The 25,391-nt window shown below is 45.5% G+C and overlaps 1 protein-coding gene across 1 annotated transcript in view; it reads right to left on the bottom strand.

Moving 5' to 3' along the window:
• Window positions 1-15,949, bottom strand: part of LOC117963655 (low affinity immunoglobulin epsilon Fc receptor-like) — a 49,792-nt gene extending 33,843 nt beyond the window's left edge. Inside the window, exon 1 of the mRNA XM_058993547.1 lies at window positions 15,761-15,949. Within this exon, the coding sequence (XP_058849530.1) occupies window positions 15,761-15,839 (79 nt within the window). The 5' untranslated portion in view covers window positions 15,840-15,949. The remainder of the gene's footprint in view (window positions 1-15,760) is intronic.
• Between the last annotated feature and the right edge of the window lie 9,442 nt (window positions 15,950-25,391).

Raw genomic sequence — 25,391 nt, 5'->3', positions numbered from 1 at the left:
AGGAGCAGCGTATTAGGGGGACCTTTCAACTACAGATCTTGTTGGGGCGTGTCAGCACACTAACTCAGACAAGACCCTATCATTTCGTGTAGTGTTAACATTTTGTCCTCCGAGTAAACATTGCCCTTTTAACTGCTCTATTCAGTCAGCTGTTAAATATATACATTCTCTGATTTAGCTATTAGTTCTTTATGTAGCGATGGCCACACTCTCAATTAGAAAAGTCAGGGGAGTGGACGATAGATACAGAGCAGCTAGTGCAGTATATAGGATTAGTAGGTGCAGGTGACTTCACACTTGTATCTGCTATTGTTTTAAATTATTGAGTGTGGTAGTTATTTTATTGATTACACAGAGTGCTTTGCTGTTTGTTTATTTCTTTTAATCTCTTATGCTTGTTTGCAGTGGTTATTGCAGAGAATTCGGCAGTACAATTAATAACAAAAGTGCCCCCCTGAGCCCATCCTGACACATGAGATACTATAGCATGTAACCACTTGATCACGCATGCAGGGAGTGGGGAACTGAGAATCCAGCTCTGTAGTGCTAAACCCAAGAGTTTAGAAGAAGCCATCGACCTAGCATCAGAGATATCACTTATTAGAACATTGGAGCATAGTACCCTTCCTGTAGTCCTTGGGCAGTGGTAGTAGTTCTAGTAAGGAAGAAGGATGGGACTCTTCAATTTTGTGTCGATTATCGCAGGCTAAACGAGGTAACTGTAAAGGATGCCTACCCCCTTCCTTGAATAGCTGACATGCTGGATAACCTGACTGGTGCACAATGGTTTTCCACTCTGGACTGAGCCAGTGGTTACTGGCAGGTCGAAGTGGACCCCCGGAGCCAGGAGAAGACTACCTTTAGTACTAGATATGGACTTCATGAATTTAATGTCCTACCATTCAGGCTCTGTAATGCACCCAGTACCTTTCAGCACTTAATGGAATTCATGCTGACTGACTTGCAATGGACTAAGTGTTTAGTGTACCTGGATGATATAATTGTGTTTGGCAGGACATTTGAGGAACATCTGGGGCGACTGGGAGAGGTTCTTCAGACCCTGGGATGGGCCAACGTAAAAGTAAAAACCCAGTAAGTGCCAGCTGTTTACCTCTAAAGTTCAGTATCTGGGACACGTCATCTCCAGGGAATGGGTAGCAGCGGACCCTGGCAAGGTGGAAGCGATTCGGTCATGGCCAACTCCCCAGACCCAGACCGATGTACGAAGCTTTTGGGGTTTAGCTTCGTATTACAGAAGTTTTGTGGCAGACTTTTGCCCCTTCATTAATTGCCAAACAAGGGTGCCTGATTTTCTTGGAGTGCCAAGTGCCCGCGCGCATTCGATGAGCTAAAACAATGTCTGATCCAATCACCAATTCTGGCATATCCATGATTTCCATTACACGAGAGTAGATGTTAAAACTTCATGCTGATTTGAACTCGGCTCTCGCCAAGATAAGCACCAACTAAGACGTAGCTTTACAGTAAACTAATGTGATCCATATGTGTCTCCATCCATTTGCGCTTCCTTCCATATGATGATGTAGATATCCTTCTGTCTGGTGTTAATGGCTGAAGTGTAATGCTGGCTCCAGGGATCAGCTTATTTTGCCTCTCAGGCGCATCAGCACACACAACGGCTGCGATGCTGGCTCCGGGGATCAACCACAGTGCGGTCTCCCCAGCGCATCAGCATGACAACCGTCTGGATTGAGCTAAGTAGGGTACATCTCTGGGGTCTTCAAGTGGGCACCTTCCATCCTCAGTGTTTCGTCGATGTATGCGGCTGCATTTTATTCAGTACTTTTTAAACCGAAGAGCACAGTCATGTCGGACAATGAAAGTGAGGCGGGTGCAAATGCTGACGCAGCAGCAACAAGCAGAGTTATACATTACGGTATAGAGCTTCCTCTTTGTTTTCACAGAGACGGCAAAGACAAGGAGAGCTTCTCCCTTTGGAAAACGCGATTAGAGCTTGCAGTAAAAGCATGCAAGGATTAGCTTCCAGACCCAAGGGTTTGCTTCCAGACCCAAGGAATGTGGAGCGAGTTACACACTGGCCAACACCCACAACACCAACTGAAGTGAGAGCATTTACAGGTCTTTGCTCCTGCTATAGGAGATTCATATTCAATTTTGCAAAAATTACAGCAACACCGTCTAACACAGAAAGGTGTGACCTTCCAATGGTCATCTGAAGCAGCTGAGGCATTCACCTATTTTAAAGCAGCGTTATCTGAACCATCTATTGTTGCCCTCCCAGATTTCAACTGTCCATTCCTTCTTTACTGCGATGCCTCCAACCAAGCGGTCGGTTCTGTGCTAGCTCAAATTCAGACTCACAAGCAGAAAGTCATCTCTTATACCAGCCATGCTTTAACACCTTCAGAGAAATGATGGTCTACTTACGACAAGGAGCTCTTTGCCATTGTGTGGGCAGTAAGACATTTCACGCACTATTTGGGTGGGTCTTCATTTAAGATAATTACAGACCACAAGCCCCTTGTCGGTCTCCGCAAGATACCAGCAGACAATGATCCAACTGGACGCAGAGCACGATGGGCTCTAGAGCTGGATATCTACGACTGGATTGTGTAGCAAAGAGAAGGATCCAGTCATGCCAATGCAGATTCCCTATCCAGACGTAACCTCTGAAAGCCCGTCTGAGGAACTGTGTCCTCCTGATTGTTCACTGGGCAATCCTACTGACTCTACTAGTACTTCCAATTGCACTGTGATGTTGGTACTCAGTGCTCCTAATATGCCACAGCTTCTTTCGCAAGTAGTATCATCTTTTGCAGTGACTGAGAATGGTCATGTTAAACTGGAACAAGCCACAAACCCACCGCAACAAACACACCGTGTAACAATTTTTTTTTTTTTTGGTTCCTGGGTAGTAAGTGTTATTTCCTAATTGCTTATGCCTCAAAAGTATAGAAAATGGCTATTATTCCCCACAAACTTTGCTTTTGTGACCAGGACAGTGATATTTTGAAATTTACCTATTTTCCAGAACATTCCAGATAGATTCAGTGCTGAGTAAACTTGGAGTAACTTCTAGAACTTTCCAGTAATATAAATAGTAGTATATATTACTATAATAGCCATTTTCTATACTTTTGAGGCATAAGCAATTAGGAAATAACACTTACTACCCAGGAACAAAAATTGTGTTACACATCAGCTCCCTGTCTTGTGACTGATTTCCCACAGCTTGTGCATGACCTTCCATCTCTGCAGCACAGTGATCCAGTACTGGGATGTGTCATTCACCAAAGACCTGCTGTGTAGGGAAATGTACCTTCCTTCCTTAAAAATGACAGACGACTTTCATCTGCATATATATATATATATATATATATATATATATATATATATATATATATATATATATATATATATATATAATACTACTACTACTACTACTACTACTAATAATAATAATAATAATAATAATAATAATAATAATAATAATAATAATAATAACAACAACAACAAATGAATACATACATAAATAAAATACACACAGCCCGTCACAGCCACTCAGAAACAACTCTTCAGACTGTGAGAAAAAGACTCAGTCTGGTCATACTGTTAGACCACCAGCAAACTTAAAAGACTATTTGTGTTAGTTTTATACAGTCCTTGTAATCCAACAGTTAACAGTATGTACATGAAAAAAAAAACCTTTACATATGTAAGAGGTTAAAATGTTTTTATGGTGGTGGGATAGGTATTGGTTCAGGGTCTACCCCCGGAGCCTGTACCTTTGTAGCAATTCCCATGCTACATAATGTGGGTGTAAGTCTCACCCACCTGTCCCTTTAATTAGGGTCAGTAGCCTGGCCAGGTTAAAACTTCATTTCCCATAGTTCCTTGCACCACCCTCTGTTCATCCTCTCTCCCCATTGGCTCATTCAGATTTCCACCCCTCCAATCTCAGAGCTCCTTAGTAACCATCACTTGTATTAAAGCTGGCTAATCAGGCCTGAGGGAGACTCCCTTTCTCAGAGGAATCCATTAAACTACAGCATTTTCTTTACTTAAATTTCAGTGAATCCATTAACATCCTTAGATAATTCCAGTGCATCCATTCATTTTCTTTTGTTGCTGCACTTTGTCTAAACTCCTCTTTTAGTTTTCACTGTTACTTGTTTAAGTTTAGCTGTTTTTCTAGGTCTGTTTAGTGTTTGTTGTTTTATGTGTGACAGCCTCCATTTTTTCCTGATCCTCCTGATTTTTTCCAAACAACTGTTCACCATTCAACTCAACACTACTGGACAGTCTCAACAATTTCAACGTACTCAATGTTTTCAACCTTCTACAATCACCATCATTTCGGGACACTTTGCTGGACTGCCTTATTTGTGGGTGAGATCATTTCTTTTTTGTTTGGATTTTTTCTACTTTAATTTGATACTTTGTTTCCTGTATTTTTTGTTATTTTGTTACTTTGTATGGATTTCAATTACCCTGCTATTACTGGACTTGTTGGGCCTACTTGTCATTCTCCCACCATTGCCCTAGAGACTGTTAAATGTAATTGTTTCCACAAGACACTGTTTTCATCTGTATCTATTTATTTATCTTTTGTCTATCTGTGTGGGTTGTGTTTGTGAGTGTGGGTTTATTGGAGACCCTCCAGACACCATTCATTTCTACTTTGTGAATCTGTTTAGCCTTCTGTTTGTCCCTACATACTTATCTGTACCAGCTTTATTCTTACCTGTTACCTGCAATTATTTGAATTCCTTTCTTATCATTATTCATTTCATTCATTTGTTCATTTTTTCATTTGTTGACATTATTGTTCACAATAATAAACCCATTGTTCGTGAAATTGACACCTCTGATGTCCCTGCTTTTGCTGTCTGTCACTCTTGCTGACTTATTTAACTATAGGAATAGAGACAGTAGTATCTCCTTAGGGAGGACAGTGCAACTGCTTCTCAGTTGTGCAGAGTGATCGTTACACCTTTAAGAACTGAAGGAGGATCAATTAAAGGTGGGACTACACAAAGGGAAACAGGCAGTAGTGTAGAGGAGGAGCCTGGGCCAGGAAGCAGGAAGCAAGCAAACAAGCAAAAGTCAATAAGAGACCAGAGACACGTGGAAGACCGCAACGGTGAGGACGGAGAGGCGGATGCGGCGCCAGAGCGGTGAGGTGGAGGAACGGGTGCCACCGGCTGTACTACAGAGAGAGATGAAAGGAGAGTACTCATTTTTGTTTGAAAACAAACAAAGCAGTGCCAATGAGGAAGCATTTGTGTGTGTGTGTGTGTGTTGAAGACTGAAGTAAAGTGCATATTGAAGGTAGTGTGCAGACCATAATCCTGTGCGCTGCTGTGTGTGTACATTTTACGGCTCCTCTGTGTGTGTGCCGCTACGGGGGAGAAGATAGCCCTCGGGGAGAGCTGCAGGGGACGCAGGAGAGGTGTGTGCACCTCAAGGCTGGGATATAATCCCCCATAAATTAAGTGCCCTTCCTAGGATGACTCACTTCAAGGGATTAAAACCGTCATCCTGACAAATCCATTTCTCTTTCTCCTTCTCAAGACGGTACGGTAAGACCTCTGTGTTGAGCTGATCATGTTGATAGAAAAGAGCTTTTCGAGTCAAATCGAGTCGATTGTATTTCCCTTGCATTCGTGCTGAAAGCTGGCTCGCCGCTTTCTTAGAATCAATGACTCTGAAAAAGACCAAGCATTTCACCTTTCTGTCTTTCAGCGGCCTCCTCGCTCGCGTGGCAGACCGGTCTTTATTATCTGTCTGTCGTGTGAGCGACTGCCTGTGCAGTCACCCGCGAGTGGTTGTCTATTTCTTTCTGAAAGTACACAGTTCCTCCATGGGGCTAGGCCTTGCTGCATCCCCGCTGTCGAGTAAACCTCACCGGCTGCTTAGGCCCGTCCACCTCGGTGAGTCGGGCCTTGTAAACGAACAGTGCGCTCTTCCCTATCTATTTCTACCGTGGCTCCCTGTGGCAGGAATGGCTGACTGGTCTGACGTCACGGCAGAAGAAGGGACAACAAAAACAAAAAGGTATGATGCAGTGGCGCGGGCGCCGTTTTATTTAAAGCAACCAAAAATAAAATAAATATTTAAACAAAAGAACACTTGCTCACAGAGCAAAATAAAAGGGTAAACAAAAACAAATCACGAACACAAAATCCAAAACAAATAAACCATGAACCATACAGGTCAGGCTGGGCAGTCGCTGTCACTGTTCCTGTATTCTATGATTTAGTTTCGTTTTAAGTAACTCCGTCTCCTCTCACACACTCTCTCCTTCTGACACCCACCCAGAGTGCCGAGAGCTGCAGGCTTTTATTAACAGGTGACCATCTCCCGATTAGCAACAAATTAAACCACTTAATTCATTCAGGAGATGGCCACCTTCTGCACGAGTTTTAATTAATTACTCCTGGCAGAGGACGAGCACCGATCTCACCTCTGCCAGGACACGTTTTAAAAAATAAACAAAACAATAACATACGGCGCTCGCCGTCATGTATACAATAATACAATAAAAGTAATACAAAATAAACACACTGCACAGGGGCGGAGGGGGAGACCCCGATCTAAAAATAAATAAACAATGTACAGGGCTGCTCGCCCTGTTACATATCCCCCCCCTTGTGCGAAGCACACATGGCCCCAACGGCCACCTCCCCCCTCAGTCTCAATGTCCCGGAAGAGGGGGAAGCAAGTTGTTTCCGGGGGGTGGCCATGGTGGAATCTCCGGCACCCCCCAATTTTTCGTGGCCGGCAGCTCCCTTTTCCGGGGCTCCCTCCACACTCTCTCCTGCCGCGAAAGTGCGGCTGGGGGAGCTGGTCTCCTGACCTTCCCCCTCCTCTTCATGGCCAGCAGTTCCCCTCCGTGGGGCTCTGACCACCCAAACTCCTGCCGCGAAAGTGCGACTGGGGGATCTGGTCTCCTGACCTTCCCCCTCCTCTTCATGGCCAGCAGTTCCCCTCCGTGGGGCTCTGACCACCCAAACTCCTGCCGCGAAAGTGCGGCTGGGGGAGCTGGTCTCCTGACCTCCCCCCCTTTCTTGATGGCCGGCAGCTCCCCTCCGTGGGGCTCCGACCACATGACCCCAGGCGACGGCAGCGGACCCTCGGGAGGCGACGGCAGTGGACCCTCGGGAGGCGACGGCAGCGGACCCTCGGGAGGCGACGCAGGACCGGCAGCAACCCTAGGAGATGCAAGGGAGACACAGGCGACCCTAGGCGATGCCGACAGCGGGAGGGGAGCCCTTGGCCATGAAGGCGGCAGCAGGAGCTCCACTTCTCCCAATGGTGGTGGTGGAGGTAGAGGTAGCTCCTGCTCCTCTCCTCCTGACGGTAAAGGCGGCAGGGGCTCCTCCTCTTCTGGCAGCCAAGGCGGCAGGGGCTCCTCCCCTTCTGGCGGCCAAGGCGGCAGGGGCTCCTCCCCTTCTGGCGGCCAAGGCGGCAGGGGCTCCTCCCCTTCTGGCGGCCAAGGCGGCAGGGCTTCCTCCCCTTCAGGCGGCCAAGGCGGCAGGGCTTCCTCCCCTTCAGGCGGCCAAGGCGGCAGGGCTTCCTCCCCTTCAGGCGGCCAAGGCGGCAGGGCTTCCTCCCCTTCAGGCGGCCAAGGCGGCAGGACTTCCTCCCCTTCAGGCGGCCAAGGCGACAGGGGCTCCTCCCCTTCAGGCGGCCAAGGCGGCAGGGCTTCCTCCCCTTCAGGCGGCCAAGGCGGCAGGGGCTCCTCCCCTTCAGGCGGCAGGGCTTCCTCCCCTTCAGGCTGCGAAGGCGGCAGGGCTTCCTCCCCTTCAGGCGGCCAAGGCGGCAGGGCTTCCTCCCCTTCAGGCGGCCAAGGCGGCAGGGCTTCCTCCCCTTCAGGCGGCCAAGGCGGCAGGGCTTCCTCCCCTTCAGGCTGCAACAGGGAAACCAGCAGGCATGTTCCCTCTGCTGGCGGTGGTGGTGGGAGCGACATATCGTCCTCCCACGACGGTGGAGGTGGAACCAGCAGGAATGCTCCCTCTGCTGGCGGAGGTGGGAGTGACTCACAGTCCTCCCATGGAGATGGAGGCGGAACCAGCAGGAATGCTCCCTCTGCTGGCGGAGGTGGGAGTGACTCACAGTCCTCCCATGGAGATGGAGGCGGAACCAGCAGGAATGCTCCCTCTGCTGGCGGAGGTGGGAGCGACTCACAGTCCTCCCAGGGCAGTGGAGGTGGAACCAGCAGGAATGCTCCCTCTGCTGGCGGAGGTGGGAGCGACTCACAGTCCTCCCAGGGCGGTGGAGGTGGAACCAGCAGGAATGCTCCCTCTGCTGGCGGAGGTGGGAGTGACTCACAGTCCTCCCATGGAGATGGAGGCGGCACCAGCAGGTATTCCCCCTCTGCTGGCAGGTACCTGGGCTGTGGACCTTCGGCCTTCCCCTTCTTGGGCCGTGGACGCACCGACTCCCCCCTCTTAGGCCGTGGACGCACCGACTCCCCCCTCTTGGGCGTAGGACGTTCGGGCTCCTCCCTTTTTGGCGCAGGACATTCGGGCTCCTCCCTTTTAGGCGCAGGACATTCGGGCTCCTCCCTTTTAGGCGCAGGACGTTCGGGCTCCTCCCTTTTCGGTGCAGGACGCTCGGGCTCCTCCCACTCAGGCGCAGGACATTCAGTCTCCCTCTCCAGGTCTCCTCTCTCAGGTGGTGGTGGGACCAGCAGGCACTCTCCCTCTGCTGGTGGGAATGGGCATAGCAGGCACCCCTCTGACAGGAGAGGGCAGTTGAGTGGAGAATGTCGCCGCTCACCGCAGATGGGGCACCAGCAGTCATGCATGACCGCCCGGAGGATGGCATCCCAGCTGCTCTCCCGCTTGGTGGCCGCGGCTGGTAGCTCCCGCTTCTGGGGTCTCCCCCAGGGTATCTGGTCCTGGCTCGCTTGGGCAGCCCACTCCTCTCCCTGGTATTGGGTGGGGCAGATGGCCACTGTGTGCCCAAACTCCCCACAACCAGGGCACCACTCCTCCACCACAACCCCTGGTGGCCGCTGTTGCAGCTCCTTTTGCTGCCTTCTGCAGCTCTTCCTCCTCTCTCCTCTCATCTTTCTTCCTCCCATCCTCCTCTTCACTCTCCTTTTCTCCACACAATCAAAAAACGAAAAAAAAATGAAAAAGATGCAGTACCCTCTTCTGCCTGCGTCCTGGAGGCGCTGCAATCCCACGCAGGACACCACGTGTGGCAGGAATGGCTGACTGGTCTGACTTCACGGCAGAAGAAGGGACAACAAAAACAAAAAGGTATGATGCAGTGGCGCGGGCGCCGTTTTCTTTAAAGCAACCAAAAATAAAATAAATATTTAAACAAAAGAACACTTGCTCACAGAGCAAAATAAAAGGGTAAACAAAAACAAATCACGAACACAAAATCCAAAATAAATAAACCATGAACCATACAGGTCAGGCTGGGCAGTCGCTGTCACTGTTCCTGTATGCTATGATTTAGTTTCGTTTTAAGTAACTCCGTCTCCTCTCACACACTCTCTCCTTCTGACACCCACCCAGAGTGCCGAGAGCTGCAGGCTTTTATTAACAGGTGACCATCTCCCGATTAGCAACAAATTAAACCACTTAATTCATTCGGGAGATGGCCACCTTCTGCACGAGTTTTAATTAATTACTCCTGGCAGAGGACGAGCACCGATCGCGCCTCTGCCAGGACACGTTTTAAAAAATAAACAAAACAATAACATACGGCGCTCGCCGTCATGTATACAATAATACAATAAAAGTAATACAAAATAAACACACTGCACAGGGGCGGAGGGGGAGACCCCGATCTAAAAATAAATAAACAATGTACAGGGCTGCTCGCCCTGTTACACTCCCCCACCACGGCTTCAGCTCTTGTGTCTCCCTGGTGTATGCTACGCGCTGACCAGGTGTGTGACTGGGTGGTTAGGGTTGGCACAGTTGCATAGCTGGGTATCGGTACTGCGGTGCAAGCATAGCCCTTGGTACTTTGGAATCTCGGTGCTCATTGCACACGGTGCCTAGTGCTACAGCGTCAGTGCACGGACATGGTGCACATAGTGCTCTCGTTACTCGGTGTGCGCGGTGCTCGGTACACACGATGCACACGGTGCTTGGTGCCCACTGCTACAGTGCTGAGATGGGGGAGGATAGCCTCCCACCTCTGCATGAATGGCCCAGAACTCTGCCCTATGCATTCCCGCCAATACCGTTGCTCCCGGCCTTCTTGGAGAAGGTCCGGTTAGAGGAAGCGACAGTTCTCCTAGTGGTCCCATGGTAACCCAGGAGAACATGGTTCTCAACTCTATGCCAGCTCTTATGAGGCCAGCCCTGGGAGATCCTGCTTCGCCTGGATCTCCTCATCCAGAACCTGCCAGATTTCAGTTATAGGTCTGGCCCTGAAAGGGACCACTGGACAGCCCTAAGGCTATCTGACGCGGTGGTGGCTACTTTACAGAGCACTAGGGCAGACTTCATTAGGTCGCTGTATGCGTACAAGTGAAAGTATTTCCAGATTTGGTGTCTGACTACAAGTCACAACCCGCTTTCTTGCCCCATGCCGGTTATCTTGCAATTTTTGCAATAACTGCTTGATGCTGGAAGATCACCTTCTACATTGAAAGTGTGTTTAGCGGTATCTCTGCGTGCCATGCCCCATAGATTCGGTATCTCCGTGTGTGCATTTTCTGACGACCCGGTTTCTCAAAGGAGCTCGGAGGTTACGCCCTCCTAGGAGGACTGTCCTCCCCGAGTGGAACCTTGAAGTTGTACTGGAGGCTCTCACAAAGGCCCCGTTTGAGCTTATTAACTCCATAGAGTTGAAGTACCTGTCTATAAAGACAGCCTTCATCTTGGCTATCACCTCCGCTAAGCAGGTCGGTGAGCTGCAGGCGCTGTCTGTGCACAGCTCCCGTATGTGTATTTGGGATGATGGCAGCAGGGTGTCACTGCATACAAACCCTGTTTTCCTCCCCAAGGTGATCACAGCCTTCCACATAAACCTGTCTGTGGAACCTGTCTGTGGAACTGGAGTCCTACCATCCACCTCTGTTTTCTTCGGAGGAGGATGAGAGATTTAATTTCCTCTGCCCAGTGCTGGCATTGAGATGCTATGTGGATAGGACAAGAGCTCTGCTACATTCTGAACAGCTCTTTGTCTGTCATGGAATACGGACCCTAGGACAGCCCCTCTCTAAGCAGTGTCTGTCTCATTGGAACGCGGGACATTTGCTAGGAAATCAGGACAGTCCCGACCATATCGAGACTGTTGGCATGTATGCCAGTGCACTGGGTAGAAACACATTGTATTGTTTTAGTGGTGATTTTATGGTATTTTTTGGGCAACTGCTTTAGTGTGTATTTTGAGGGAGGGTTTTTCTTTCATTATCTTGGGTTTTATCACCAAGGTTTTATATTGTATGTTTCACTGAAAAAAAAAAAAAAAAGATTTGTGCCATTAATAAATATTTGAAACATGACGCTGTGTGGCATACTGTACCTCCTGCTCCAATTACTTTGGGATCTGACGGTCAGTAGAGTATACTGACCAGATAATAATAATAATAATAATAATAATAATAATAATAATAATAATAATAATAATAATAATATGGGAAAAGAACCCTTTCACATGTATGTATATTTTCATGAAAGTAGTGATTGCATAGCAGAAGTGTGTTTGTTATTAGATGAACTACAATGATTTTGTTTTATTTGTATATTTTATATAAGAGAATCAGTCATTTTTATTTTTGTAATATGAATGGGTTTCGCTTGGGGCACTCTAAAAATAGAGTTGTTGAGTTTACTGCATTACATTGACAGTGTGTTACTTCCTTGTTCCTGTTCTGTTGATGGGGAGAGTTCAGATGAGAAGAAAGCTGAACTGTTGCAAGAGGCGGTAACTGTACATGAATAAAAAGCCTATTTCAGGTTAAATAAAACCCATTTCATTGATTAACGTCTGCATCGGAGCCCTTAATAAATACCCACGCTTACATTACCCTACTTGTATTTGCAGGTACTAAAGCATTTTAATATGGAATGGCCCTGGAGGGCTATTCGATGACATGTTCTTCACGGGGGCGTTTCCACTGAATCATTTCGATTATGAGAACTCTAGTTCCTTTTCGGGCAGAATTGTAATATTTGTAGCAGTGTGTGCGTGGTGTGCGATGAACACGAGCACTGTGCGGGTCCGCAGGGAAGCTAGGGATTTCCCCTGAGCACAGACTAGATAAATTTACCTTTTGTTGAGCAGCTTCAAATGTAGTAAGTATACTCTGGCTTCTCTTCAGTTCGAATAAATCTTTCTAAGGACTAAGGCTTTGAGGGTAGTGGCATTGCCCGCTCCCTCCGAGGGTCTGTGAGAGGTTTGTTCGAGGGAAGAGGAACAGACTTTTTATTATTTTTGACTGGCTTTTCTTCAGCTCGGCAACTTTTTGGAAGACTAATGCCCAATCCAGGCCGAGGGTCTTTCAAGATTTTGTTCACTGTTGAGAGCAGTTTTTCTTTTTCAGGCGGTTCCAGTTTTTTTCTTTTTCAGGCGGTTCCGGCTTTTCCAGACGTTCCTGGAGTTCGAGAGAAGGAGGACCTACCATCCAGACGACCTTTGAGGACCCTTTGATCACTGCTCGCATCCAGTTCAAGACTCTTGTACTAGCCTACAGGTGCCTTGACCAGACTGCACCCAGCTACCTCCAGACCGTCATCTCTCCCTACACCCCCACTCGACCTCTCCACTCCGCCTGCACTAGAAGACTAGCTCTACCTCCGCTACGCTCCCCTGCCTCCAGAGCCCGCTCCTTCTCCACCCTTGCTCCACAGTGGTGGAATGACCTTCCTACAGATGTCAGGACTGCCCAGTCCCTGACCACATTCCGGCGCCCCCTTAAGACTCACCTCTTCAAAGAGCACCTGTATCACCCTTCATGTAAATGTGCTTTATTTTTGCTCTTATCTGCCCCTATTTTACTGCATTTAATCCTGTACTTCAGAATACTGTAATCTGCCAAGTGTTTAACCTGTAGTACTTTGTATTTAATCACATCCTGATGTAACTATCACTATTTAATCATATCCTGAAGTAACTATCACTATTATCTGCTGTATTATTGAATTGTGGTTTGTCACACTTGTACTTTGCTTGAACAAAAGTTATTGTATTTCTTGCTCTTATTGTATTACTTGTATTGTAACACTTGAAATGTATTTGCTTACGATTGTAAGTCGCCCTGGATAAGGGCGTCTGCTAAGAAATAAATAATAATAATAAATAATAGTAAGAGGCTGTTGTATTTCTACCAAATTTTCTTCTGCCTGCAATTTCTCAACATTTCTAGCTCCAGATCGTCGTTTTTTTTCAGCCACTTCACAGCTGTCTTGTAGGGACTTGTGGTTTTTTTTTTTTTGTTGTTTACGTTTAGTGTTCCCACATGAGTAGCGACGGTTGGTAACCAACTCTGTGGTTTACTAATTAACATATCAGCGGCTTTTAAAATACGTCTGGCAAGCACACATGGTAGTACATTAATTTACATGGCAGGTCGCGTGTCAAAAAGACAACCATTTTCAAGGGAGGGGGGAGTCAAGTGTTATTAAATACAAAATGTGAACAGTATTTACTGGTCTTACAGTGATGTACATATGACACATATACATTCTAAGGCTCTGTAAATAAAACAAATGGAGGATGAAATATGTAAGATCATAATTATGGGGCCTAGTTTTCTGGGGGCCCTGGGCCTGGGCCCTGTAGGCCCGCTCCTTAATAAGACCCTGGTGACAGTTATTTAGTAAACTCACAGATAACTTGCTTTGAAATATTTAAATTGAAAAATAAAACATTTCCTCTTTTTAGCCCAGTTGACCTTTTTGTAGTTTTCAAAGTTTTTCTTTTTATAAATTATATGCAAAAACAGAACCCCCCCTCCCACCCACAGTGTGACCACAGAGCTGAGCACATTACATTTCCACTGCCCCTGCGGTGTTCATCATACTTTGAATAAAGTTGGAAGGGGAAGGGTTGTATTTTAGGTCCACAAAGAAGCTCTATTCAAAGTACAAACGTGCATTGAAAAGAGGTATTCACAAGTATTTGTTTGTATCTTTACATAATCTACTGCAGTATCAAAATGTTTGGGAAATGTTCAAACAAGAATGTAAATATAGGATTTTGTTGTAATATCAAGGTCGCTATGTATTCATTGTGATGATATTTCATTTATATTACTGATTGTTCATATAGCAATGATTCTGTGCTTTTACGAAGACCGTCCAAAACTGTAGTCCAAACATAGGTGCATTAAACTCAAAATATATCAGTTATATTCTCTCGCACTGTATCACAAAATGACACGATGATCAAAAAAAAAAAAAGTCCAAAGCAGAAATATATTTAATCTTATTCACTCACATGAAAGTGAATAAAGTGGTCACAGGTGCTAAAATGCAAACGTTTCAGCAGCCCCCACTATCATCAGTGTATAATACTTAAACACATGTTTACCATTTATACAGTCTCATTCGTATTGACAATATACATATGAATGCAATTGGTAATTAGACTGGCAATGGCAATCAAATCATTATGACAAACAAATTACGTATTAGAACACAATATATTGATTTAATTAGAATTCTTTAGCAACTGGGGATTTGCATCAAGCCACTGTGTTCATTAAATAATTGTGTTTGTAATTAATTGAATAATTGTATTATGTAATAACTTATCTTATTTTGTATTTGTAATTTGAGGCTTATGTCTTTGCCAGACATATATTTTCACATATACTGCCATGGAATTTGGTCTATGTTAAAGATGGACTGCTGCTGATAAATGTCTGGACTTAAAAAAAAATAATGCTAATCTGTATTGTGCTTTGAAATGTAATTGACTTGCCTTATTGACCTGACTGCTGCAGTTTTACTGGGTCCATTGTCCATCAACAGGAATATTTTTTGGATACTAAGATCTAAAACTGATAATGTAGTTTTATCATTTTTTTTTTTTTAAATGCTAATGTAAAAAATAAAATGCAAAAAGAATTCTAATTAAATTAAAATATTTATGATTTGATTACCAGTCTAATTACCAATTGGATTCATATGTATATTGTCAATATGAATGAGACTATATAAATGGTAAACATGTGTTTTAAGTATCATTATTTATTTCTTAGCAAACACCCTTAACCAGGCTGACTTACAATTGTCACAAGATATCACATTATTTTTACATATATTTACCTATATGTATACAGTTGGGTTTTTACTGGAGCAATCTAGGTAAAGTACCTTGCTCAAGGGTACAGCAGCAGTGTCCCCCACCTGGGATTGAACCCGCTGAAACTTGCATTTTAGCACCTGAGCACCACTCTTTTTTTTTTTTTTGCACGTGAGTGTGAATAAGATTAAATATATTTCTGCTTTGGACTTCTTTGGATCTTCGTGTCATCTTGTGTATTATAGGAGGAATAGCAGCACAGGTATTCTACACTCTGAAATTCCATGATTCCATATATATTTATATGTATTACTTTTATGCTGGGTGGATTCCCACAGTACTTGTACAAACTGTAAACCAAAAAATATATAAAACTTTTAAAAAATAATAATAATAATAATAATCATAATAAACAAAACATCATTTTACCATCATTCTTATTTTATTCTGATAGCTGGGGTTTTAGCAATGAAACCATCATGGACACAAATTTAATGCTTTCAAAGTTAGAGAAAACAAAACAACACAAAGTAACAATGATGAATCTTACCTGCGTCCAGCCTGTTATCTTTTGGGGTGCTTCTTTTCTCATTGAGTACAATATTAGCGTAGAGGAGATCGTCAGACATCTTGTGGGATCCTGTCCGCACGGTAGTGTGTTGGGGTGGTGCGGGGTACAGTTAGCAGGCACTGTACTAGGAGTGACTGAAACCAGCTGGAGCTTTCCTTCCCTGCAATGTTGACAGTTCCTCAAATTAGAGCTGCAGACAATACTATGCTTCAGGGACAGGAAGTAGAGACAGTAATCTTTGCAAAACTAACTTCCTACATTTTATCTTCTGTTTTCTTGTTTGTTTGTCATTAAGTGAGTCACTGTGATAGATAGCGAGCTAGACAGGTAAAGATAGATAAACCATGACACACACAGACAGCATGCTCATGCAGATAGACAGATACCCCTAGATTACTGCCAATAACTAGTGCCAAAGAGAGTCCTAATCAAGTTTCCTAATTAGAACAAACCCCTGGATATACTGCCTGTACACTGGAGGAGCTTCACGTGTCTTTTTAATATCTATTACTATTCGATGAGCTTTGCAATCATTCTCAGTGGCTCTGTGGCATGGCGTAAGAAAACAGGCTTACACCCAGTCGGTGTAAATCTGTGTGTGTGGCTGTAGCGTGGTGTATTTCTGTGTGTGTGTGTGTGTGTGTGTGTGTGTGTGGTGGCAGTATGGTGTGTTTCTGTGTGTGTGTGTGTGTGTGTGTGTGTGTGTGTGTGTGTGTGTGGTGGCAGTATGGTGTGTTTCTCTGTGTCTGTGTGGCTGTAGTGTGGTGTGTTTCTGTGTGTGTGTGTGTGTGTGTGTGGTGGCAGTATGGTGTGTTTCACTATGTGTGTGTGAGGCAGTGTAGTGTGTTTTTGTGTGTCTGTAAAGGCAGTATGGTGTGTTTCTGTGTGTCCGTAAAGGCAGTGTGGTGTGTTTCTGTGTGTCTGTAAAGGCAGTGTGGTGTGTTTCTATGTGTCTATAAAGGCAGTGTGGTGTGTTTCTGTGTGTCTCTAAAGGCAGTGTGGTGTGTTTCTGTGTGTGTGTGAGGCAGTGTGGTGTTTTTCTGTGTGTCTGTAAAGGCAGTGTGGTGTGTTTCTGTGTGTGTGTTTGAGGCAGTGTGGTGTGTTTCTGTGTGTCTGTAAAGGCAGTGTGGTGTGTTTCTGTGTGTCCGTAAAGGCAGTGTGGTGTGTTTCTGTGTGTCTGTAAAGGCAGTATGGTGTGTTTCTGTGTGTCCGTAAAGGCAGTGTGGTGTGTTTCTGTGTGTCTGTAAAGGCAGTGTGGTGTGTTTCTGTGTGTCTGTAAAGGCAGTTGGTGTGTTTCTATGTGTCTATAAAGGCAGTGTGGTGTGTTTCTGTGTTTCTCTAAAGGCAGTATGGTGTGTTTCTGTGTGTCTGTAAAGGCAGTGTGGTGTGTTTCTGTGTTTCTCTAAAGGCAGTGTGGTGTGTTTCTGTGTGTCTCTAAAGGCAGTGTGGTGTGTTTCTATGTGTCTATAAAGGCAGTGTGGTGTGTTTCTGTGTGTCTGTAAAGGCAGTATGGTGTGATTCTGTGTGTCTGTAAGGCAGTGTGGTGTGTTTCTGTGTGTCTGTAAAGGCAGTGTGGTGTGTTTCTGTGTGTCTGTAAAGGCAGTATGGTGTGTTTCTGTGTGTGTGTGAGGCAGTCTGGTGTGATTCTGTGTGTCTGTAAGGCAGTGTGGTGTGTTTCTGTGTGTCTGTAAAGGCAGTGTGGTGTGTTTCTGTGTGTGTGTGAGGCAGTGTGGTGTGTTTCTGTGTTTATTTGTGTCTGTAAAGGCAGTGTGGTGTTAGAGGAAGTTGCCCTTCTACAATATCTTCGTCTAGATAAATCCCCATTTTACAGTAGTCATTATGTATTGTAATATATGTTTTTCTTTCCCTGTTTGTTTTCCCTTCCCCTCCTTCAATATACTGTGTATTGATAAATTATCCACCTCTAATGCCTTCAACTGATTTATTAATACATCTCTTTATTATTTAAATTTATTACATTCTAATATATAATGTTGTACAGTTTCATGACATTCTCCACATAATCCATCTACATGCTACCCTGTTCTAAACAGATGCTGCCTCAATGCTGTATGTCCAATTCTCAATCTGTTCATTATAGTTTTTTCAACCCTATTCAATTCCATGCTTCACTCCCTAACCTGACCTTTGGCTGTATATCGCAATAAAACCTTCCCTTGTGATTGTGTTCCCATTGATTTCATATTTTTTTGTTTAGTTATTGCATTTATTTCTGCCTGGAGTAGAGGGAGTACCATATCCACTTGCTTTCTCAATAACCATTTTTTTCCATCAAATCCACCTGTTCATTACCTAGCTCCCCAGAATGGCTTGGTTCCTGTGCTAATATAATATCTAGGTCTCTGATTGCACACTCATTTAATACTATTCATATATCATATATACTATATTTCCTGTCTCAATAGCATTCAGTGAACTCAAGGAATCAGTAAACAGGACTGCTCTGGCTGGTTTTATTTCCATTACTATATGTATCGCTCCTAACAATGCCAGTGCTTCTCCAGTAAATATAAATAGGTGATCAGATCATCTTTCCCTTCTACAAAACTCCATTCTACAAAACTCCAATATATATATACCTCAGGTATATATATTGCCATAGATACTTTTCCTGACCTTGGATCCTTTGAGCCATCTGTATATCCATGCATGGGCATCTGCAGGTTGCCCCCACCTGGAATCTGAATTTACAAAAAATGTTTTTTAGGAAAATGAATAGACTGATCTTTAGATCTGTGTTGCATTTTTTTTAAATGTGTATTCAGTTAATCTATATATATACTGTATATATACAGTGCCTTGCAAAAGTATTCAGACCCCTGACCAATTCTCTCATATTACTGAATTACAAATGGTACACTGAAATTTCATTCTGTTTGATATTTTATTTTAAAACACTGAAACTCAAAATCAATTATTGTAAGGTGACATTGGTTTTATGTTGGGAAATATTTTTAAGAAAAATAAAAAACTGAAATATCTTGCTTGCATAAGTATTCAACCCCCACACATTAATATTTGGTAGAGCCACCTTTCATTGCAATAACAGCTTTAAGTCTTTTGGGGTAAGTATGTACCAGCTTTGCACACAGTGTCAGAGTGATTTTGGCCAATTCTTCTTGGCAGATTTTCTCCAGGTTGTTCAGGTTGGTTGGACGACACTTGTGGACCGGAATTTTCAAATAGTGCCACAGATTCTCAATGGGATTGAGATCAGGACTTTGACTGGGCCACTGTAGGACATTCACCTTTTTGTTCTTCAGCCACTCCAATGTTGCTTTGGCCTTGTGCTTGGGATCATTGTCCTGCTGAAAGGTGAATTTCCTCCCAAGCTTCAGTTTTTTAGCGGACTGAAGCAGGTTCTCTTGCAGTATTTCCCTGTATTTTGCTCCATCCATTCTTCCTTCAATTTTAACAAGATGCCCAGTCCCTGCTGATGAGAAGCATCCCCACAGCATGATGCTGCCACCACCATACTTCACTGTAGGGATGGAGTGTCTTGAGGCATGGGCAGTGTTAGGTTTGCGCCACACATAGTGCTTTGAGTTTTGGCCAAAAAGCTCTATCTTGGTCTCATCTGACCACAAAACCTTTTCCCACATCGCAGCTGGGTCACTCTCATGCTTTCTTCAGATGGTACTTTTTGAGTAACGGCTTCTTTCTTGCCACCCTCCCATACAGGCCAGTGTTATGCAGAGCTCTTGATATGGTTGACTGGTGCACCATTACTCCACTCCCAGCCACTGAACTCTGTAGCTCCTTCAAAGTGATTGTTGGCCTCTCTGTGGCTTCTCTCACAAGTCTCCTACTGGTTTGAGCGCTGAGTTTTGAGGGACGGCCTTTTCTTGGCAGTGCCTGGGTGGTGTGATGCAGCTTCCACTTCCTGATTATTGATCCAACTGTGCTCACTGAGATATCCAAACACTTGCGATATTATTTTGTACCCTTTCCCTAATCTATACATTTGTATTACTTTATCTCTAACTTCTGTAGAATGCTCTTTGGTCTTCATTTTCCTTCAGATTCACAGCCTGACCAATGATCCTTCAACAGTGGGGTTTTTATCCAGAAAATGTGACAGCAACTTTAATGGTTCACAGGTGGAGGCCAATGGTAAGGTAATTGTGTCCTCATTAGGGCAATTTCTTTCATCGGTGTAAACTGGGAGCTTCCACAGCACAGGGGTTGAATACTTATGCAAGAAAGATATTTCAGTTTTTTATTTTTCTTAAAAATATTTCCCAACATAAAACGAATGTCACCTTACAATAATTGATTTTGAGTTTCAGTGTTTTAAAATAAAATATCAAACAGAACGAAATTTCAATGTACCATTTGTAATTCAGTAATATGAGAGAATTGGTCAAGGGTCTGAATACTTTTGCAAGGCACTGTATATATTTTAAATAAACAAATAAAAACAGACTACCTCCGAGAGACATCCTCCCTCTCCTAAATGTCAAAAGGAGTTACACACACACACACACACGCACGCACGTGCATACACACACGCACACACACACACACGCACGCACACAGACACACACGCACGCGCACACACACACTCACACTCAGACACACACTCTCTCACACACACACACACACACACACACACACACACACACACACACAGTAGGGCTTCTGGCTTTTGGTGTTTTCTTCTTTTCAGAGACTTTTCACCTCTCCTTTATGAATTAATTTCACAATTAACAGTTTCTCTGTTTTAATTCACCAACCAAACACATTAAACAGAACTAAGGGTCATTTTAAAAGGGGAGTTACCGTTAAACATGACAAAAACACATGTACCAGCAGAGGAAGTTGAATTGATCACAATGAGCGATATCCATATCCTGTATATGCAAAAAAAGACACACTGAAAAAACCCCACTCTTCAGCAAGCAGTTCTCAAAAATCCTGCTATGATGTCAACACGAAATGTGCTGCATGTAAGACTTAAAAGTGGTCAAAAAAATGATGGACTGAATGAGCTAACACTGCTTCTAAAATACAGAGTGACTGTGAGGCACACAGATATAGAGAACATTTCTGGTGTCATGAATAATCCCTCAAGTTCACCTCCACAAGCTAAATTCAAAAGTTAAAACTATGTATTTTGCCCGCCCCCCTTTTTTGATCTGTGTAGATGCACTACTATTCAATGTTTTGTTATGGTTTGGCATTTAAACAGTTTCAAATTTAATAAAAAGTGGAAAGGCATTCAGATGACTGCAGAAGGCCGACACTGATTAAAAAAATAAATAAATACACACACCCTACACAAACATTGGTCCACACTGTAGTAATATCTCGCTATATCTAACATAATTAGCATTGTGAATGCAACAGAACCCTCAGTTTGTGGAGATTGCAATAAATAAATTAATTCACAAATAAATAAATAAATAAATAAATAAATAAATAAATAAATAAATAAATTTCTGTTTAGGCTAGATAGTTGTTAGGTTGGTTCCCTTTCAATTCGAAGACGACCACCAACATGACTATGGGATATCCCTGCCCATTGGGTAGGTATTGCTGAGCTCTTTATATCCGAGCTGCTGATAGGCCCCTTCCTGGGATGACACACTCGGTCCCACCCGTCATCCTGAGGAAGCCATTTCTCTTTCTCCTTCTCAAGACAGTATGGTAAGACCTCTGTGTTTAGCTGAGCGCGTTGATAGAAAGAGCTCCTCGAGTCGAGTCGACTGTATTTCCCTTGCATTCGTGCTGAAAGCTGGCTTTGCTGCTTTCCTGGAATCAGCGGCTCTCTAAAAAGGCTGCTCTTTCTTATACTGTCTGTTTTGTGTGAGCGATTGCCTGTGCAGTCACCTTGCGTGAGTGATTGTCTGTTTCTTTCTTGGGAGAATACAGTTCCTCCATGGGGCTAGGCCTTGCCGCATCCCCGCTGTTGAATGATTCCCCCAGCCGCCGCCTGGCAGCTGAAGTGGGCCTTGTTGTTTGGCTGCCGCAGTGTGTCCCCCGTCACTGTATTAGACCGCACTGCCCTGTTTTTCTAGGTCGTGCTGTGGATTAGCTGCAGCGCAGTTGTTATTACAGCCATCCAGCCGTGTATTCCTCCACTGGGCTCTGTTACGTCACCCCGCTGTAGAGTAGACCTCGCCGGCTGAGTAGGCCCGTCCACCTCGGTGAGTTGGGCCTTCTAAACAAACAACAGGGTGTTCTCATCCATCTGTTTTCTACTGTATTTTTTGCTGTCTGCCTTCAACTCGCCCGCCGTGGCTTCGGCCCTTGTGTCTCCCTGATGTATGTTACTCGCTGACCAGGTGTGTGACCCCCGGTGCTTCAGTACCTCGGTGCATGCATAGCCCTTGGTACTTCGGTCTCTAGGTGCGCACTGTGCTTATTGCACATGGCACGGTGCCCAGCGCTACAGCGCCAGTGCAGGGACACGGTGCCGCACGGTACATGGTGCCCACCGCTACAGCGCTAGTGCATAAACGTAGTGTTCACGGTACTCTGTGTGCACCGGTCAGTTTCGGTCCCCATGGCTCTGCTGGGTGACCTGAGGCATCACCTATAGGGCACACCAGCAGCGAACAACCGGCCCCTCCTAAAAGGCAGAGGGAACACAGGACATGGCCAGACTACATACCAACGACCCAGGAGGCTTTTCCAGGGCCACTGCCCTAGGCAGCCGCCTGAAACTGCAGCAACCTCAGCAGCCCCAGCAAGGCCCCTGAAGGCTGGCGGCCCCCTTTTCGGCACAACAGCTACAATACTGGCGGGCTTGTACCTCAGATACCTGGGTGCTCGCCATCGTGCACAACGGTTATGCGCTTCAGTTCCGCTTGGGACCTCCTCCCTTTCGAGGTATCACGAATACTGTCGTGACAGACCCTCTCCAGGCCGCCTTGCTGTGCAAGCGAGCCATTCGTCTCATAGACCCCACCTCCCACGGAGAGGGGTACTACTTGAGGTACTTTCTCGTGCCCAAAAAAGATGGCAGCTTGTGCCCAGTCCTAGACCTGAGGCTTCTCAATGGGTTCTTAAAAGAAAGGAGGTTCCAGATGCTGACTCACCGTCACATTCTCCAGTCAGTCTGGCCGGGCGACTGGTTCACCACCGTGGACTTATGGGACGCGTATTTTCATGTTCCCATTCGTCCAGAGCACAGAAAGTATTTCTGCTTCGCCTTTCAGGGGAGTGTTTACGAGTTTGCTGTGCTGCCATTTGGGGATCAGAGTAATAAACTATCTTGACGACTGGTTGATCTGTTCCCAGTCACAAGAGGGAGCAGTGGCCCACACGGCGGTCATGACAGAGCATCTGGCGAGGCTGGGCCTCACCATCAACGATGCAAAGAGTCGGCTTACACCAGTGCAGTGCACGATGTACTTGGGGCTCCAGCTGGACTCCAGTACAATGCGCGCATACCTGTCGGACAAGAGAGTAGCAGCTATCCAAGGTTACCTCTCCCTGTTTCAACAGGGATCACAGGTCACTCTGATGTAGTCCTTGCATATAAACATGCTGGAGTTGTAGACAGTCTCCCTTGCTCTCCACCATTTCCTCCCAGTGCTAAGAGGTACACATGTGTTGGTTCGGACAGACAACACAACAGTGGTGGCGTATGTCAACCACCAGGATGGCCTACGGTCCCTGTTGTTGCATCACATTACCTTCAGGCTTTTGATGCTCCCAGACTTTCTCGAAAAGGTCTGGTTAGAGAAGGTGTCAGTTCTCCTAGTGGCCCCCAGGTGGCCCAGGTATTTCCTGGTGCGTATTTTTTGGCTACCTGGTTCCTTAAAGGTGTGCGGCGATTATGCCCTCCAAGGAGGACTGTTCTCCCCGAATGGAGCATTAATGTTGTACTGGAAACTCTCACAAAGGCCCTGTTTGAGCCCATACACTCCATAGAGTTGAAGTACCTGTCCATGAAGACAGCCTTCATCTTGGCTATCACCTCCGCTAAGTGGATCAGTGAGCTGCAGGCGCTGTCTGTGCACAGCTCCTGCATGCATGTTTGGGACGATGGCAGCAGGGTGTCTCTGCACACCAACCCTGCTTTCCTCCCCAAGGTGATCAAAGCCTTCCACATTAATCAGTCTGTGGAACTGGAGTCCTTCCATCCACCCCCTTTTGCTTCAACGGAACATGAGAGATTGAATTTTACTACGTGGATAGGACAAGAGCTCTGCGTCATTCTGATCAGCTCTTTGTGTGTCACGGGATACGGACCTTAGGACAGCCCCTCTCAAAGCAGCGTCTGTTGCATGGGATTGCGGACACAGTCTCGACTGCGTATGATGGTGCTGGCTTGCCCCCACCTGGTAGGGTTGCCGTACACTCCCTCTTCATAGGTGCCTCGATGTCTGATATTTGTACTGCGGCTAGCTGGGCCACACCACATACTTTCTCCAGGTTCTACTGCCTTAATGTGGTAGACCCTACCCTACCATTAGGCACAAGGCTCCTTGAGGGTGTAGGCTCACACTGCTAACTCCTGGGTTATGCGGTGCTGATGCGTCCCTGTGGCAAAGTGCCCCCCTGTGTGTGTTATATGTTACGTGTTGTGTGTAAATGTTGGTGTATAGGCATTGGTACACGGGATATAAGCGGTCTGTGTTTCACGTGTGTGTAAATTGTATATTTGTATTTAGGCACGGGGATGGCACATCACATCACGTGCAAGTAAAAAGTAATATGTGAGCACGGGGAATTGCACTTTAATTAATTCACGTGCAGTTGTACCGAGATTCCAATTGAATGATTGACTAGCAATCGAATCTCGGTACAACTGCATAAAAGCTGCATGTTTTCACTCACTGGGGGTTGGTGTTCGGTGAGTGGAGAACGGGTTAGGAGACGGAGGGTATTATAAAGTAAAAGTAAAGTAAAATCGTAAAGATAAGTGTTTTCACTCACCGTGTTTGTTCGTCTGTCCTGCACCGTCTGTTTAGTGGTTAGTCGTTTTGTATGTCTGTTTATTTTGGCGCAAGTGCCGTGTCCTGTTTTTTGTGTTTTGTTACAAACGTTTATTTTCTGTCTGTTTATTCATTAAATGCTGAGCGAAAGCATTCGCTCAGCTCCACCAAACTCCACATCTCTCTGTCGTTTGTGTTCCTGTCTTCTGGTCTGACGTCACCCACTCAGCCATTCTTGTCACACGTGGTGTCAGAACCGGGACAACAGCGCCTCCAGGGCTCAGGCCAGAGCGGGAACCGCAGTTTTTTTTTTTGTGGAAAAGTAAATAAAAAAAATAATAATAAAAAAAAATGGAAGGCTGGAACTGGAGAGACGGCTGCAGTGAGCTGGAGGATCTCCTCGGCAGGTTGGAGGACCAAGGTTGGTGCCTTGCCTGCGGGGTGTATGGGCACACGGTGGCTGTCTGCCCCTTCCAGGAAGAGGAGGAGGAACCAGCCCAAAGGAGGAAGGTGAGCAGAAGGAGGCAGAGAGGGGGAAAAATGAGGAGGAAGCAGAGGGAGCCAAGGTGGTGCACCATGTGCATTGCATATGGGCATGAGGACGAGGACTGCCCAGAGCAGGAGCCAGGGGAGGAGGAGCCCGAACGTCCTGCGCCTGAGTGGGAGGAGCCCGAACGTCCTGCGCCTGAGTGGAAGGAGCC

The sequence above is a fragment of the Acipenser ruthenus genome, chromosome 20 (assembly GCF_902713425.1).
Source record: "Acipenser ruthenus chromosome 20, fAciRut3.2 maternal haplotype, whole genome shotgun sequence".
Taxonomy (NCBI): Eukaryota; Metazoa; Chordata; class Actinopteri; order Acipenseriformes; family Acipenseridae; genus Acipenser; species Acipenser ruthenus.
The sequence above is the reverse complement of the archived record's forward strand: the minus strand, read 5'-3'. Positions and strand labels throughout refer to the sequence as shown.